At 39.3% G+C, this 19,100-nt stretch overlaps 1 protein-coding gene across 2 annotated transcripts in view; it reads right to left on the bottom strand.

Moving 5' to 3' along the window:
* Positions 1–2,679: 2,679 nt before the first annotated feature.
* TMX3 (thioredoxin related transmembrane protein 3) overlaps positions 2,680–19,100 on the bottom strand; it is a 36,835-nt gene continuing 20,414 nt past the window's right edge. For both annotated transcript variants that reach the window (XM_065932315.1, XM_065932316.1), the window contains 7 exons: positions 18,016–18,114; positions 16,786–16,843; positions 16,532–16,585; positions 13,469–13,525; positions 8,890–9,019; positions 7,648–7,716; positions 2,680–6,126 (listed from right to left, as the gene is read on the bottom strand). In XM_065932315.1, coding sequence (XP_065788387.1) covers positions 5,866–6,126; positions 7,648–7,716; positions 8,890–9,019; positions 13,469–13,525; positions 16,532–16,585; positions 16,786–16,843; positions 18,016–18,114 — 728 coding nt within the window. In that variant the 3' untranslated portion in view covers positions 2,680–5,865. The remainder of the gene's footprint in view (positions 6,127–7,647; positions 7,717–8,889; positions 9,020–13,468; positions 13,526–16,531; positions 16,586–16,785; positions 16,844–18,015; positions 18,115–19,100) is intronic.

Genomic DNA, 19,100 nt, shown 5'->3' with positions numbered 1-19,100 from the left:
TGACTTCTGAAAGCTCACACGGAAATCACAGAAACTACAGCTTTCTCTCAAAGGCACTGACACTCTGACCCCTCCTAGTAATCAGTTAAGCTATTGGTTCACCACGTGGAAGACATGTCAAAATCAACCAGGGAAGGTTTTTTCACTTTGTTCTGACTTCAAGAAGACATTCATCCCAGACCAAATAGATTTTCTAGGATTTATATGTGTTTCATCAGAGGCAATTGGTGCTCTTGTAATTCTGATAAGCTTGCTGTGTAAGTCCCCGATAAAGCTCTACTGGTTAAGAATCTTTAACTTAAAAATATGATTCTTTGCAAGACCAAGCACTGTAGCCCGCCAGGCACCTCTGTCCATGGGATTCTCCAGGCAAGAATACCAGCATGGGTTGCCATGTACTCCTCCAGGGGATCTTCCTGACCCAGGGATCGAACCCAGGTCTCCTGCATTGCAGGTAGATTCTTTACTGTCTTGAGTCACCAGGGAAGCCCATAGTAATTATTACAAAGGCTAACAATTTTAGACAGACATATGCAAAATAGATAATTATTTTTTCATTGTTACTGAGGGACAGAGAATAAGATTACCTAAAATTTCCCATAGTTCCTGACCCCTAATCTATTCTTATTGTCAGTGATTATATAGATTTTAAGATTTTAGATCGTAAGTAATGTAACAATTTTCCACATTAATACATATTTTATAAATACAAAAAAAATTTCCAAAGCTTATGATTCTGTTAATTATCTTTTTATTGCTTAATTATTAAGTATTTAGATACTTTTGGAATATGTATTTAAAACCAACTAAAATAACATGAATGCTTTTTTAAAAAAATCAGAAACCTTCAACTCTGAAACACGCTAGTGATAAATACATCATTATATAAATACACTATATTCAGTTACTCATTCTACGAGCACTTACTGAATACATACCTCTTGCCAGGCATGTTTTAGCAATTGGAAGTATAGCCCTGAAAAATAAGTCTGGCCATTCAGAGCTTACATTTATTGTGTATTTGAGAGGGGAAGCAGTCAACAAACAACATACATGATAAAGAAGAGCTTATACAAAATAAAGCTGCGGGATGAAGGGATTAGGCAGAGTGGGCGGCCAGCAGGTGTAATTGATAAACTCATTAAGACTGGCATTAGAGTAGGTGACCTAAAACAGCGAGTGAGCCCTGAGGACATCCAGATTATTCCAGGCAAAGGAGGGTCTGGGGACAGGAAGGGGCAGAGGCTGTTATGGCGTGAAGCAGCAGCTGGGAGACAGGGACGCAGGTGGGAAAACGTGGGGGCCGTGGGAAAGCGCCAGAGGCTCTGTCGGAACACCATACCAAGGCTGACTTAAACAGCAGGATTTCATTCTCACTGTCCCTGGAGGTCAGCAGTCCAAGATAAGGGCGTCGCCAGGGTTAGTTCTTGAGGCCATGAGACAGCTTCTGTCGCACGTCTCTCCCCGCTTCTGGAGATTTGCGGTTGTGATCTTCAGCCTTCCTTGACTTGCAGAAGCCTCACCCCAACCTCTGCCTTCATCTTCATTTGACATTCTCCATGTAAGTGTCTGTCTCCAGATCTCCCCTTTTTGTGAGGACACCAGTCACATGGAATTGGGACGCACCCCATTTCAGTATGGCCTTATGCTAACTGGGGCTTCCCTTCAGACAGTAAAGAATCTGTGCGGGAGACCTGGATTTGATTCTGGGACAGGATAATCCCCTGGAGAAGGGCATGGCAACCCACTCCAGTATTCTTGCCTGGAGAATCTCATGGACAGAGGAGCCTGGAGGGCTATACAGTTCATGGAGCCGCAGAGTCAGACATGACTGAGTGATAAACACACGCTTATGCTAACTATGTCTGTAACAATCCTACTTCCAAGTAAGGTCACATTCTGAGGTACCAGGGGTTGCAACTTCATTCTATGAATTTGGGGGGACATATTTCAATCAGTAACATGGCTGTTATTGCCAAATGAGAGAAGCAGCCGTTGGAATGTTCTGAGCAGACAAATGCCACGATCCCCCTTAAATTATAGGAGGACGCCTTTCACCGCTCCTTCGAAGCTGGGCTGCAGTCAGGTAAGGCTGGAGCAGCGGAGCCTGGTGATGGGCCTGGACACGGCAGCCTGAGCACAGATGGGCCATTCCTGCGCCAGAGACACTCTCACCGAGAGATACGCTGATGGTGTATCCAGTGTGAAAAATACATGATCAAAGTAAATCTCTGTTTTTTTGATAATACACTCTCCCCATTTGATGCTACTTTAGAGAAGAAACCTTGAGACTCTAGATTTCCACTTTATTGATAGTGAGAGTGAGGTGCTGGGTCTAAAACTACAATTTAGCAGTTGGATCAAGGACTCAAATCCAATTTATTCTAGCTTTAAACTCTGCAACTAATACTTAATACGATCAGGTTTTACAAATACAAAATATATCAAACTCATGGATCTCAGGTTTTTCATCTTCTATATGAAATAATTAATTACAACCTGATCTCTATCAAATTGGTTTAAATTTTTAAAAACTATGTTTCTATAATTACAAATAACTTACAATTAACAAGAAGGAAAAAAATTACTTTGTGGAAGATGAGTCTTGACTGCCCTTTTTGCTTGCACAGAGAAAAACTTACATCCCAGACAACCAAAAAATAAATAGTAAAAATAAAATGGTTACATGTTTTCAATTAATTTATTTAGAAAAATGAAGGTTTACAATTGGTGCCTTAAGGCAGGAGACCATGAGTTCAACAAGTTAGTATTAATAATACAGACTTTCAAAAACCTTTATAGATTAGTCCAAAGTAGAAAATTATTTTCTGCCCACTCTTGGACTCAGACACATTCAGAAAAAATATATATTTATAAAAATAAAACGGCAAACCTAATCCCACCAATAAACTGATAGTCTTAATATCAGTTTGTCTGAACAACCTCTGTGTAATAAGAATAGCTGAGTGATTTTTCCCTGCCCTACCTCCATATCATATGAAGTGATGATGAAAATATTTTTGCAAAATCAAAAACATCCCTGAAACAAAACACAAGAAACAGTAAGAACAAATATCCACTAAATAAAAACAGTATAACTAATTGGTTTACTATTCATACAGACCAGTCCTTCAGCCTCTAGACATCTAGCTCTTCATGTTATTTCTACTTCAGACACCAGGGAGCACACGTGTAGAGAAGATGGAAATCCCCGGTCGAATCCACCTCGATTTCAGACGGCAGTTCCAGAAATACTAACACAATGCATACGATGAAACAAAAAGGACTGCCAGCTATAATGAAGTGCTCTGCTGATAAAAACACTCTCTCCCTGAAACATCTTTAAAAACTGTGAGCACCGGATTAAGCAATGGCAAGCATACAGGATCCTGGACTTCAGAAGTTAGAAAGAGAACTTTATTGCAACTGAAAGAGAAGGCAGAAGTCCAAGTTAACTAAAGGATATTCTCCCTACTGACATGTGATAACAGTAAGTTTCATCACTGAATTAGGATGTTCAGTGTATCTATGTTCTACAAGATTCATTAAGAAACCTACCTTTATTTTGAAGTAATTTTTCCTAAAATGAAAACAGCATTCCTAATAAACCCTGCTATCACACTGAAGGGAAAACCATACTAGTGAGCAAGAATTTTCAATTTGTTTTATGAAGATACTATGACAGTATCTTAGAGACAACTAAAAAGCAAACTTAAAAAAAAAAATCACTTACAAACCATCTATACTTTTTGTTTCCCCAACATCACATTGTGAAAACACAAATAGAATATGAGGCAACAGTAGAGAGTTGTGAAAAGGTAACAACGAACTAAGGCTTTAATAGATGAGAAAAATCTCAGAATACAAAGATCACTGAACCATGTTGATACATACTAACTAAGCTTTGCTTTTTCTTTTTCCTGTTTTGCGGTTTAATTTACAGTTGTGCTTGACAAAAGACAAAACCACACAGATGACGGACCTGATAGTGATAAACATGAAGAAAAAAGCCATGACATTCTCACATCCTCCTCTTATCACTGGTAGTGGCCAAGCTGCAAGGTCCCTGCCAGGCTGAGCCCGAGGATCTGTGCTTAGCTAAGCCTTTCACACCCACAAAACAAAACAAGCCTGACCACTGCCAACATCAATACCTATTTTCCAAAAGACTCACTTGTTAACTCGTTAGAGAGAAATTTCCTTGTTAAATTAACAGTATTTATATTCCATTTCCATTTAAGAATGCCATTTCATTCTAGTGTTCCCTGCAATTTCCTGTGACTGCCTATGTGCTTCCTTTATAAAAATGATAATGAAGAAGTACCAAATTTAAGAATAAATAATTATTGTATACTAAAAGGTACAAGAAAATAATTACTAGTGACTCCTTAGGACTTAAGACGCAAGAGCTTCAGGTTAGTAGTGATCAGCATGGCATCAGAAATAACCCCAGGCTGCCCTGGGGACCGTAGCCCTGAACAGCTTCAGTATCGGACCATAAATTATGGATTTTTAAAGTGATGAAACATTTTAAAATGTTTAATAATTCAATGTATAACCACTCAAATAATAGTCACTTAATAAAAATCCTAAACTTAGCTCAAAAATAAAAGTCTCAAAAATAAGCTAATCTATGATAAACATACCATACTATTATTTTAAAAAAATACCAATTTTGCACATTACTTAGGATAGAATTCCTATGTTGTTCCATTGTGGAGAGATGAGGGGGCTCTGGCTGAAATGGGTAACACCTGGGAGGATGCAGAAAGCAGCTGGAAGATCTCTTTAATTACCGGACATGAATTTTCTTCATAGGCTGATTATGTCACTCATTAGGAACAGGCACGCCCATAGCATTATATAAAAGATGTCAATAAATTCTATATGTGTGTATGTATGTGTATATATATATACACACACACCCATGTACACACACATTAGATCATAAGTTACCATAAAGTTACTATGCCATAAACATAAAAATGTGATATATATTACTTTTTAAAAAGCAGCAGGAGCTTTTTATAAGAGAAAAATTTTAGATGAAATCCCAATATATAAAAGAGAAACAAGAGTAGGCTGTTCTGGCTAAAGTGGGGGAGGCAGGAGTAACAGAGAGCCCCGCCCCTCCCACAGTGTTGGCTGAGACACCAATTCTGTCATCTGAAATCACTGATCCAAACCAAGCAAATCCTGTTTACGCGGCAAAGATTAAACATAAGACATACAGGCCCACAATATAGGCCCCTATGAAAGTTTTATAATGCAACTGAGTATAAAGGTTAAAAGTAACAGTTCCTCTCCTTTAAAAATAATAACAAAATAAAATCACTATACTATATAAAACCAAATTGTTTTATCTCATAATCTTAATTTGATCCTTGGAAAAAGTTACTAGTTCTCTTTAAAGTGCCTAAATTTCAAAGACTTAATTTTGTCCATATAAATCTTATCCAAAACACGAGGAGAATGCATGGTGCGAGGTGGAGGTGTTATTTTTTCTATGAAACATGTATCTTCTACCTGACTGGCCGATTTAAATATTCTGCCCAAGAATCTTAATTCTGTCACAGAATATTCAGATAGAGAAACATTCAAATAGAACTGGTCTGGTAGAACAACATCTACAAGGTAAACTCTGACGGAGTGTTTTGACTGATTGTTTTAGACAAACTTTCCATCTCTTTGCTCCAAACATCTCCCCGTTTGTGGAAGGACTATTTTATAACCCATGCAATTGATGTTAGCAAAATACAAATACCACGTTCTCTTCTGGAAAGGTCATGATTAAATGTCTAAATTCAATAAATAGACTCTTTTAATAACGTGAAATCCTATCACACAGTCTAACCGAGTCGCGCCTCAATCTTTCTTCTTTTCTAGCACGTCTTTGGGTTCCTGCGGGGCGGGCAGCGGAGACGCCCCAGCCCTGGGCTCTGGGGACTCCTGGCTCTCTCCTGCCGGCTCTGGGCCATCAGGCTCGCTCTTGGACACTTCGTACCGCTCCTCTATGTAGCCTCCGTCTGCGTCGGCCGTGTAGATGCCGTAGCACATGATGCTGATGACGCCCAGGGGCAGGCCGAAGAGGAAGCAGCCCATCAGTGGGGAGCTCCTGAATATGGACTGTGGAGAAACAAGGAGGCCCCTGAGACACCGCCTGATACAGAAACCCTCAAGGAACTGGGAAGCAGCTACAGAGTTCTTCCTCCTGCGGCCAGCCAACCTGCTTTCGGTTCCAATGAATCAATGTCAGTTTTTCTGCAGTAACTACCCTGTGAAAGACACTTTAGAATTTTATATCCGTGAATGTGAGTATGTGGAGCCAAGCTATTGGCAGCAAAAAAGGGCACCAAATCCTCCATTATCTTTTTTTTTTTTAATTAAAACTTTTTATTTTGTTTTGGAGGACAGCTGATTAACAATGCTGCTGGTAGTCTCAGGTGGACACCAATCCATTCCCTTTTCAAAAGACATTTGTTTTCCTCACATTAATCACAAAGCTCTTTGAGGTGGTTTTTATGTGCCAACAGCTTTACAGCTGTATCCTGGCTTGAGAAGGCTGGTTATTTACCATAAGGAAGGTAATACTCTCTTCATGTAACATTTTTTACTTGACTGGTTAGAAATTACTAATTAGTAACTTCACTAAAATTAATTTAGTAATTTCCCTCAGATCCCAGAGAAGTAAAAGCAACGTGACTGAGTTTTTCAACTATACTGTAGTCTATGGATTGTGACTGTAACTCTTGAGAACTAAACAAATTCGAAGCAGAGCAGGGTCACTTGGGAGTGAGATAATGGAAAGCGGCATCACAGAGTCAAGGCACTGTGAGGCAGAAGTTTCAGAGTGAGTAAGATCAAGGCAGGCCAGGGTCCAGGGGGGGCCCAGACCGAGGAGAAAATGTGAGACGGACAGAGAATGCTGACAGGAGTCACCGGAAAAGGGGAGGAGAGTGACCAGACTGATTACTGCAGTAACAGTGATTATGCACAGGTGCAGAGAGGACCTGGAGACGGGGCAGGAGGACGGGAGCAGCAGACCACGCGGAGGCCAGTCACACGTGTGAGCAGGGCCCAGCCCATGAGAGGGCGCGGCAAGTGGAAGGCGCAGGAGCAGCTCAAGGATCAGCAGCGGCTACTTCTCACCAGTGGAAGGTCAGTTCTGTTTTAGTTGCTTTAGGCCACAATGAATGAAAACACCCATGGAGTAGCTCAAGATAGACAGAGAGAACTACGTTTAAGGCTCCAACAAATTTAGGGCTACTCTGCAGCCAAGCTGACAGCGGAAGATGGGACAGTAAGAGAGATTTCCGAGACCTCTCAGCAAGAGGGTTTCAGATCCAAGGGGTGAGAAGGGCAGGAGGAGGAAAGAAACTCTGAAAAACACCAAGTTACGCTATCGAGTTAAGTGATCCTGAATTTCAGCTGCCTCACCAATCATACAGAAATAAACAACTGGAGAAACTTAATTTCCATCTGATCAGTATCTTCTCTTAACATAAATATGTACTAGATCTCATCTTGTAAGATGTATTTTTATCAAATCCTTTGAAACTCCAAATTTTATTAATATCTTAGTTAGACAAAATCTATATCCCTATGTTCTCAATCATCAATGACACCAAACACGCTGTCACGACTTACCACAACAGTAGATTTGGCATCAAATACTATTCGTTTCAATCTCTGCAAAATGCTATCACCTCCTTGGGCCTTAAAGTTAACAGGAAAAAACAAATTGTTATTTCAGTACTATCATTTATCTGTAAGGTAATCATTCTTACATGGTAGGTCAAGAGTTGACTACAAAAGATTACACAGAACACCTGAGGAGTCATGGAGTAATCTTCCTGGTTCCTCCGTCCCGCCTTGCCTCTGTCCTCCTGTATGAACAGTCTGATTCTCCTCTGAGAACGCGTCCTCCCTAGCGCTCTGGCTGATGCTGACCCGCCCCGGGTCAGGCCTGCCCCGGTCCTGAGTTTAGCTGAGCGTGTGGTAAGAGCTGCTATTGAGCAGGGCATCTTTCCTGTCCTACATGGAGAGCCCCCCCGGTGACGAAACCCAAAGGGAAACGGCTGGAAGGCAGAGGGAGCGAAATTCCTGGCGAAAACCCATCCAGTTTCAGTATTCAGCATCCCCTGAAGTCTGTCCCCCCCGAATCTCACTAACTGATACAGATGGGCTCTCACTCACACAAGTGAGCCTCACTTGAACAACTGTTAGCTTTACAAACAAAACTCCTACGATGTGGTTAAGAGCGTTCCCAAAGAAGAACTACTTGTTACCCTGTGAGCCAACTTTCAAATACAGTTTGTGTAAAGCTGAAACCAGTCTCACAAAATAATTAAGCTTCACGAAAGCACAGAAATCTCATATTTTCTCTTAAAAAAGTTTAGATTATCCATTCATCATTCTGAGAAATGTTTTATAGAATTATATTTGGAATAGTCCATTCAGGCTGGTTCTAAATACATTTCCTGATCTTTTAAGAAACTGTGGTGTTATTCACAGGGTTTTTTAAGAAAACTAATCCAAGTGACGTTACTCAATTGTATTTGTGAATCCAGAGATACTGAGAATCGAGAAGTTCACCGTCGGATGGCTCTGTACCCTGCACACCTCTCAGCCTCCACAGCCCCGGCTCTGACCCCACACGTCAAGCACCTCCCCTGACAACCTGACGCGCCCTCCTAACAGCGCTCCGCCCATCAGTGCCCCTGCCACCGACAGCCTGCGGACCAACTCCACCTACAGCGTGAGCGAACTGGGGAGGACAGAGGTCTGCCCCACGCTAGGGGTGGCCGAATCTTCTCAGAATCAGAGAAGACACTCATTTCATCTCTATGTCCTCCCGTCACCCCTCTGAAATTACAGTGAACAACTCACATCTACTGTGCCATCCAAGATGTTATTAATGAACTGGACCATGTCTTCTGCATTCGTAATCTGTCTATCTAGTAAAAAGTACTGTTGGTTTGAAGTATTCAGTACAACCACAGTTGGGACTTTCAATTCACTGAAAATAGAAAAACAGAGAAGTCAAAATACACGTTAAACACAGAGACAAGTATTCTGATGTCTGAATTAAATCCAAATAACTAAAAGTACAAAAGGGAGCTATAACAGTTTTGCCTCCCTCTGCTTATATAATTTCAAATTGTGCATCAATTTAAAAAAATAGCTAAATTAACATTTATGAGAACTGCTAGCATACAATATCAGACAGCTAAATATTCACAATTAAACCTAAAGATAAAAGTTAGTATGTATGAAGCACCCGTTTCTGGGCAGTATAATTTCTTGCACAAGTCTATGTTAAATACCATCACTGTTAATCACACGCAGCCCACTTCAGTTAAAGTGTCGTCTCCAGAGTCACTGCCTGTGGTCCACTCCAATGCTTTCCCACAATGCAGCTTCAATCTAATATTTTTCATTTAAAAGTGAATAAAGGTGGGGGAGTTTGAGTAAACTCCGGGAGTTGTTAATGGACAGGGAGGCCTGGCATGCTGCAGTGCACGGGGTCGTAAAGAGTCAGACACGACTGAGTGACTGAACTGAGTTGAAAGGTGGGGGTGTGGGGACTTATCTTGTAAAAGTTAAATGAGAAAATTCAAGTTAAATATCCAGCACATCCCCTGTACATAACAGTGGTTCAATAAACACAATTCCAAAGCCTCTCAACTTGCCACCACCCCACAGTACAATCACCCCATCCTCTTGGGTGCTCCAGGGACATTCTAGATGTCAATTCAGTTTGCAGACAAAAACCGTAATGTAATATTACTAATGTGTCATTTACTTCAAATAACTTGTTTTTTTTCCCTTCAAGGATAGGATTTTGCATAATTATAGAAAGGGGCTTCATTCTGTACGCCACCTATGTACCAGGTTACGGTTATTCGTGTGTCTATCTGTATCCCTTTATGGGTATTCGTGTGTCTCGTATTATGCAAAAGTACAGAACTCTACAGTAGGAACAATTCACAGCCCTGTATGGTCACATGAGTAACTGACCCCTCCCGCACCACATGCTTCTGCCAGGGAGACCACGTGCGCATCTTCACGTGTTTCCGGGATTGCCAGGAGCAGAGGATCCGCAGGAAAATACCCGCCTGGGACGGGGGTGAGAGGTAGGGGAGGCCTGGACCTAACTGGCAGCCTGGAGCCACGTGGGGCTGTGCCCAGAGAGGGTCAGCCAAGCCCAGACAAGTGGGAGAATACATGGTTACTGCTTTACGCACTGGGTACTGGGGTGCTTTATTATCCTGCATTATTAGGCAATAATTAACTGTGTAATTAAAAAATAATCTTAGCTTCAATCTTGTTCACAAAAACAGCAAACGACTTTTTGACTTATAGCAATTATCATTATACTGGATCAGTAGCAAAATTCTATTTTTATGGAATGCATTAAGAACCTGGTCTTCCTACAAAAATATATTTTATGAAGAAGTTAAAATACACAGCTGAACTAGAAACATTATTTTCTGAGATAATTCAATTTGAATAATGATGAAAAATAACACCTCACTCTTATTCCCTCTTAACAATGCTCACAGAAACCTAATAAAAAATAATTTAACAGACCAAAGGTCTGAGCAGACCCTATTTCCTGGGTAAAAGTAAAAAAGTAAAAAGTAAAAAACACAGTCAAAGCTACAGTGTTAAACTATCATATAGTATCATGCATTTTGCCCTAAGTTAAAAACTTCTAGGCATAAATACTGATTAAATTCCACTAACTTATGTGTCAGTACTGATGGTACAGTGGGGAGGAGCTTTTGGAGTCAGAGATCTGGATTTGGGGCCTGGGTCTCTTTGACTTACTTGCTGGGCATCATTTGGCTTATAGTTAACTTCCTTGAGTTTCTTCTAAGAAATTTCAATTTCCTCATCTATATAAAATGGAAAGAATAATAGTTCTTACACCTTACTGAGTTAGCGTAAAAGTCAGAAAACGCACGCTGACCACCCAGTCCAGTGTTGGTCACAAGAGAAGTGTTCATTGAGGACTTTCAATTACTATAATAACCATCATTATATGCTTGCTCTCTTCTCTCAAAAAAAAAAAAAAAAAAGTACAAACTTCTGACCATAGCAGTAGCAAAACTTCTACTATCACATAACTCACACTGGAAATAATATTCGTGACGGAATGTCCATCCATCTCTAGAAATTCTGAGTATTATCCAGAATCAAGGAGGTGTTTACCAGGCGCAAGCGGCTTTGGCCTCTTGTTCACAATGTTTTACCGCGTCACTTTATTTATTGGCTTGCCTCCAAGAACATTATAAAAAGTGGTTGTACTGAAATCCCTACTATACACAGTATTACAAAATCCTATTAAAACATATTTCTATTGTAACATGAGGCTTCCCAAGTGGTGCATGGTAAAGAATCCGCTTGCCAGTGCAGGAGATGCAGGCTTATCTCTGGGTTGGGAAGATCCACTGGAAGAGGAAACGGCAACCCACTCCAGTGTTCTTGTCTGGAGAATCCCATGGTCAGAGGAGCCTGGTGAGCGACCATCCATGAGATCTCAAAGAGCTGGACATGACTGAGCACAGTATATTGTGCCCCCTTTATAAGATTACACAGCATAGCAATTTCTCTTAGGTCTCTACAAGGTCAACCAAACTCCTATAAGCAACAGTCATTTTATAGGTGATGGGAAATGTGTAAACCATGTTTTTATACTTTGTATTGAATATTAAAAATTCAAATAAGTACCTTTAATAATTGTATAAATACTGTATTTTATTTTCTCTTGATTTCTTCATTATGTATTAAATCTGGTACTTTATATCTTTGGTAAACCCTCTCAAATTCTTACTGGAATAAGGATAATGAATTGATTATAAATGAACAAAGCTACTTTACTTTGTAATTTTGAGATTATTAAGATGCTTGCTCCCTGGAAAAGCTGTGACAAACCTAGACAGCCTACTAAAAAGCAGAGACATCACTTTACCGACAAAGGTCCATACAGTCAAAGCTATGGTTTTTCCAGTAGTCATGTATGAATGTGAGAGTTGGACCATAAGGAAAGCTCAGCACCAAAGAATTGATGCTTTTGAGCTGTGGTGTTGGAGAAGACCCTTGAGAGTCCCTTGGACTGCAAGGAGATCCACCAGTCCATCCTAAAGGAAATCAATCCTGAATATCCCTTGGAAGGACTGATGCTGAAGCTCCAATACTTTGGCCACCTGATGCAAAGAACTGACTTATGTGAAAAGACTGTGATGCTGGGAAAGATTGAAGGCGGGAGGAGAAGGGGACGACAGAGGATGAGATGGTTAGATGCCATCACTGACTCAATGGACATGAGTTTGAGCAAGCTCCGGGAGCTGGTGATGGACAGGGAGGCCTGGTGTGCTACAGTCCATGGAGGCCAGAGTCAAGCAACTGAACTGAACTTCGTAATTTTAGGCTCTTGAGGGATTTCCCCATTTTCATGCCCGTGCTCTTTTTAAGACCCATTTTCCAAACACTCGTGTGTCTGCTATTACTTCCTGCCTGAAATGACCTCTCTGCGTTCTTCATTCAGCTACCTTCTCATTCTTTAGAACTTCTCTTAATTACTGCCTCCTCTGGCAAGCGTTTTCTGATCCCCTGCACCGTCTGTCACTGGGGTGAGGGCGGCAGTGGGGGTCTCTCATGTTCTCAGACAGTCTGCAACCGTCATCCTGTCTAACCCAGCAAACTGGAAACATCTGAAGACGGGGACTCCATAATCCACTCACTTTTTTGCACCAACAGTGCACTGCCAAACACAGCATGTGACATACAGCAAATACTCACTAAATGCCCACTGAACAGAATAGGCTTTCATTTGAAATTTATTAATTTGGTATAGGTTTGGTAAATGTTTTCTAATATCAACTTTCTGAAGGGACAAATCATATCTTAATACCATAAGCATAATCAGTATTATTTTAAAACTGCATAGTTTTCCTATATAGTCTGTTAAATTCTTTTAGAATCATAATTAATCCCTGAATGCTAAAAATTTTCTAATTAAGTTTTACTCATTAAAACTGAACTAAGGTGCATATTAGACAGAAACTACAAAGTTTACAAATTTCTGAATGATATTCTTTCCAAAACATTATGTTATCAACATTAAAATGGGAGTATATTTTTAGAATAGAGAATTTTAAAGTTTAGTTTCAAATACAGATTTTAAAAACTAAAGTAAAATATTTAATGGGAATGTATCTTTATTAACATATACAAAGGTTTGCTTTCTTTCAGCTATTGGTCCTCTGCCTGTCTTTGAAAAAGAGAAATTTAAAAACTTGATAGTCAGGACTGCCTGGCGATCTGATGGTTAGGACCCCACACTCCTACTGCAGGCGGCACAAGTTCAAACATTGATCAAAGAACTAAAATCCTGTAAGCCACACAATGTGACCAAAAAAACAAAGAAGCGTTGGTAGCAAAAATTTAGCATTTTACTTACTCCATCAGCAAGGTATTTATATAGTCATTTCCATCCATGTGGCCAAACTGAAAATCCCTAATCAACAACCAAAAAGAAGAGAGAAAAAAAGAGCAATATTAAATACCAAAAAAGAATAAATACAAAGCACCGAATTTATTACTTGCTAAACATGTAAATACTGTAAACATATAACATATAGATTATATACAATAAATATTAAAAAGTATAAATCCTATTGGCTTTGGAGATAGAAACATGATGTAACAAGCAAATTTTAAGACATTTCTATTTTGTTTCATACTATGTAATAGGAAAAAATATATATATATATAGGACACATCATTAAGAGACTCAGCATAAAAAGGGCATAATAAGCAAGTAATGTGACAGATTTACACTGACCGTCCTGTGACAGTAACAAACTGCCTCAGCGCTCAGGAAAAATACCACCTATTTTTTACATTCCATTTTCTTTGAGTTCCTGTTAAAATCATCATCTATCTGCATCTGACTTGTGACTGCTCGCTCACTCAACTGTACCTCAAATGCATGACTAAACAGGCAACCTCATTTTACTGGGCTTTGCTTTACTGTAGTTCCCAGACAGTATGTTTTTTTCTTTTTATTCTCCTAACAAATTAAAAGTTTCTGGCAACTCTGTTGAGTGAGTCTATCGGTGCTATTTTACCTACAGTATTTGCTCATTTTGTGTCACTGAGTCACATTTTTGGTAATTCTCACAATATTGCAAACTTTTTCATTATTTTCATATCTTCTCTGATGATCTATAGGCAGTGATCTATAATGTTACTACTGTGATTTTGGGGTGCCATGAACTGTGCCCATGTAAGACTTCCAATTTAAGTAATAAATGTTGTGCGTGTTCTGACTTCTCCACCAACCAGCCATTCTCCCATCTCTCTCCCTCTCTTCTGGCCTCCCTGTTCCCTGAGACACAACAATGTTGAAATCAGATGGAGTAATCACCCTATAATGGCCTCTAAATGTTCAAGTGAAAGGGTCCTGTGTCTCTCACTTTAAATCAAAAGCTATAAAAGATGCAGTTCAGAAGGTGAGGGAAGTTGAGATAGGCTGAAAGCTAGGCCTCTTGCAGCACAACAGTCAGCCAAGTTGTGAATGCAAAGGAAAAGTTCTTGAAGGAAATTAAAGGTGCTACTCTAGTGAATACACAAATGGTAAGCAAGTAAAACAGCCTTATTACTGACATGCAGAAAGTTTTGGGGGTTCTGGATAGATCAAAGTAGCTACAACATTTCCTTAAGCCAAAGCCTAACCCAGAGCAAGGCCCTAACTCTCTTCAGTTCTATGGAGGCTGAGAGAGGCGAGGAAGCTGGGAAGAAAATCTGAAGCCAGCAGAGGGCGGTTTATGAGACTTAAGGACAGAAGCCTTCTCCATAACAGGAAAGTGCAAGGTGAGGCAGCAAGAGCTGATGTAGAGGCTGCAGCAAGCTATCCAGAAGGTCAGCTCAGATCATTAATGAATATGCCACATTAAAGAAGAGATTCTCAGGGTAGATGAAACAGCCTTCTATCAGAAGGAGATACCATTAGGACTTTTGGGGCCAGAGAGAAGACGTCAATGCCTGGCTTTTAAACCTTCAAAGGACTGGCTAACTCTCGTTAGGGGCAAACATAGTTCGTGACTTTAAGTTGAAACCAATGCTCATTTATCATTTTAAAAATATTAAAAGTCCTTAAGAATTATGCTAAATCTACCCTGCCTTTTTACGACAACATAGCCTGGGTGCAGCATATCTATTTACAACATGGTTTAATAATATTTTAAGGCCTACTGTTGAGACCTACTGCTCAGGGGAAAAAAAAAAAAAGGTTCCTTTCAAACTATCTGCTCGTCGACAATGCACTTGGGTCCCCCAAGAGCTGTGATGGAGAGGTACAATGAGATGAATGTTGTGATCCCTCCTGCTAACGTAACACAACACCCATTCTGCAGCCCATGGATCAAGGAGTCATTCTGACGCTCAAGTCTTATCATTGAAGAAGCACATTTCCTAAGGCCACAGCTGCCGCAGAGCTCTGGTGGATCTGGGCAGGGAGTCACATCCCAGAAGCCACTGACAGCATTCATGATTCGTGGGAACAGGTCAAACATCAACACCAAGAGGAGTTTGGAAGAAGCAGATTCCAACCCTTGCGGACGATTCTGAATCATTCAAAATTTCAGAAAAGGAAATGACTACAGATGTAGTGAACAGTCAGAAAACTGGAGTTAGGAATGGAGACTGAACTGCTGCAATCCTGTGATAACATGAATGGATGAGGAATTACTTCTTATGGATGAGCAGAAAAGAGCAGTTCCAGGAATCTACTCCTGGGGAAGAGGTTGCAAAGACTGTTGAAATCACAACATTTGGGAGACTCAGAATATTACATAAACTTAGCTGACAAAGGAGCCGGGTTTAAGAGGATCACCTCAGATTCTGAAAGACAAAATGCTGTCAGTGTTACAGAGAAATTGTTCAGGAAAGGAATAGTTGATCCATGAGGCAGATGTTACTGTTCTATTTTAAGAAAAAGCCACAGAAACCCCAATCTCGACCACTCTGGTCAGTCAGCAACCTTCAACACTGGGGCAAGACCTTCCACCAGCAAAAAGATTACAGCTCACTCAAGGCTTCGGTGATGACTGGCATTTTTAAAGTATGGGCATTTTTTAGACACAGTGCCGCTGCACACTTAATGGACCACAGTATGTATCAAAACACAACTTTTACATGTACTAGGGAAACAGAGATTTCGTATGACTTGCTGTGTTGCAGTGGTCTGGAGCCAAGTCCGCAACACTTCTGAAATATATGCTTGTATATGGGCATGTTTTCTTACCACAAACTTACCCTAAATCCTAAGACACAGGTATGATTCAAATTAGAAGTTTTTTTTTCTAACTTGTAAGACATGTATCAACAAACTTCAAGTCCAAACAATTCATAATAAAATGCAACATGCTGTAATTCATTTCAGCTCCTTATTTTTGCCTTACTGTATTACAAAACATAATGAAACAAAGATAATGGTACTTTCCAGAATGCAAACACCTACCTGTGGAACTGGTCTCTGTAATCTCTAGCAACTTCCTGAATAATTGATTTTAATCTGTAAGAAAATAAAAAACACATGAACATTCCATCTTGTCAATTTGAAAAAATATAATTATTCAATTATAGTTATCTGCTGCCTTATCTAATGTTTAACGCTGCAGGAAAAGTAAGCTACTGTATCAAGTTTATTTGAAGTCCATGTAAAGTCTGAACTGGATAATAGTTGAAGCTTAAAACTATTTCAAGGCACTATACCTGGTATGTTCAACTGATGTATTTTTCTCATCAATTACTGCGATAGCCACAAGCTTTCCTGAAATGAAGAATGACATATCTAAATTCAACAATCCTCATTATACAAACTTTCCAATTATTACTGTACTTACAAACAGGAAAAGAGTATATAGCTTCTAAATCCAATTCCAATTATTTTAAACATATTATGTTTAGCAGAGTGAAACCCTGAATTATTTAACATCAAGTGATAAATTCCAACCTACCTCCCACCCCCAAAACGTAAACATCAGTTAGTGAGTGAAAGTCGCTCAGTTGCGTCCGACTCTTTGCAACCCCATGGACTATACAGTCCATGGAATTCTCCAGGCCAGAATACTGGAGTGGGTTAGCCTTTCCCTTCTCCAGGGGATCTTCTCAAACCAGAGATCGAACCTAGGTCTCCCGCATTGCAGGCGGATTCTTTACCAGCTGAGCTACAAGGGAAGCCCAAGAACACTAGAGAGGGTAGCCCATCCCTTCTCCAGGGGACCTTCCTGACCCAGGAATTGAACCAGGGTCTCCTGCACTGCAGGCGGATTCTTTACCAACTGAGCTATCAGGGAAGCTCCAGTAATGGTAAATACTTAACAATTCATATACTCAAACTTCATTCTTTCACACAACTCACAAACTGACGAAAATAAGTATTCTGTTGAAAATTAATATAAATTAACAAAGCACTTCTTCCTAACACTTATGTGGTTGGCTTCTTACAATTTTTGTAGTTTACATCTATTTGAGACCATTCAGCTCGTTTCTTACAGCGTTCTTTTCACACCTATATTTATATTTGCTTTGCTTATCATTTTCGAGCATGTAACGTCAAGAAACCATGCCAATCTGACACCCTTACTTCCCGCACAAGTGGAACTGTGCTTTCAAAGGCTGTGATAACTTGTATTCCAAATTCTATTACAAAATCAGTCTTCTGAGGACAGGTTTCTGGGGATTATTTTTTTGTAATTTCCTTATTATCCAGGCTCTGTTTTCCCTGTCACTATTGATTCTTTAATGAACCCTTTCTAGCTAATTCCACATGTATGTTCTTTGGTAATATTCATCTATATTCTCATAAAGTTGAACTGGCATTCAGGCCTGAAAGAAGGAATGCTATTATGAAATGGGAATTAAAAACTCATTTCCTATAGATTTATGTAATCAGTTAAGGAAAAGCCTTGCAGAGTGATGGAGCTGCACATATGCTGTTACCGGTGTCTCCAAGTTCATATAAGAGGAAGCCGTCCATCGTAAGGTAATTCTGAAACCTCTCCCTGTTGATCCAAGATGACAGATCACCATCTTCGTACTCTTTAAAACAAAGTTAATAAATTAGAGTATAAATATGACATTAAAATGTTACAGTGTTTAATCTAGCAATATTTATAAAATGCCTGACACAGGACCGTAATCAAATTCATAAACTTCATTTTTAGAAAGCTATTCGAAGCAAACAATCAAATGAAAAAAAAGGATTAATACACAAAACAATTCATCATTACAGCATCATTAACATAGCAAAAGATAAATAAATAAAAATATAGGAAATAGCTGAAATACCCTAAACAGGAAGTAATTTAAATCATTACGGTACAAACTGAGGAAGGTCATTTATAGGTTTTTAAAAATTACAATAATTAAGGGGTAAAGCAGGTGACAAAATAATACAACATGACTGTAACACTGCAAAAAATGAAGTATGTAAGAAAACTGACAGAATGATAAAATGAAGGCATATATACACTCCTACTAAATAGTTTTCCTGGGTTGATTCTTCTTGGATGATGTCCTTATGGGCAATTTTTTACTCTAATTTCTTTGCTCTTCTGTATTTTATGACATCCTTTTTCTTATGTAAAAAAAAAAAAATCACATATAATGTCAAACATAGTATTTTAGCCCTTTTCTAATATCATATACTTCCTCTGACAGGAAACATAATATCCAAGAGAATTATGTCCTGATTAGAAATATAATTCTGAAAAATGATCACAACTGCATAAAAAAGCAGCTGATGGAAACGCCTACCAATGTGTTTGGAGGAAGACTGGATTTTACTGACTTCTTGAAAGATGTGCTTTTTCGGTCACTTGCTAAATAGAACATTTTCAAGTTATCACACCTATAAAATAAGTAATATAATGCAAATCTGAAAGTATTTATGCATTTAGATTGATGACATAGGAGGGTAAACATAAAACTAGAAGTTGATTATTGGGTCACAATCTCCACTCCAGGTCAAATTTTCTAAAGATTATACACGAAAGTGATAAAATTAAAACTCATTAGAAAATAAA

This window comes from Muntiacus reevesi, chromosome 4 (genome assembly GCF_963930625.1).
Source record: "Muntiacus reevesi chromosome 4, mMunRee1.1, whole genome shotgun sequence".
Lineage (NCBI taxonomy): Eukaryota > Metazoa > Chordata > Mammalia > Artiodactyla > Cervidae > Muntiacus > Muntiacus reevesi.
Note: the sequence above shows the minus strand (reverse complement) of the source record. Positions and strands in the feature narration are given on the sequence as shown.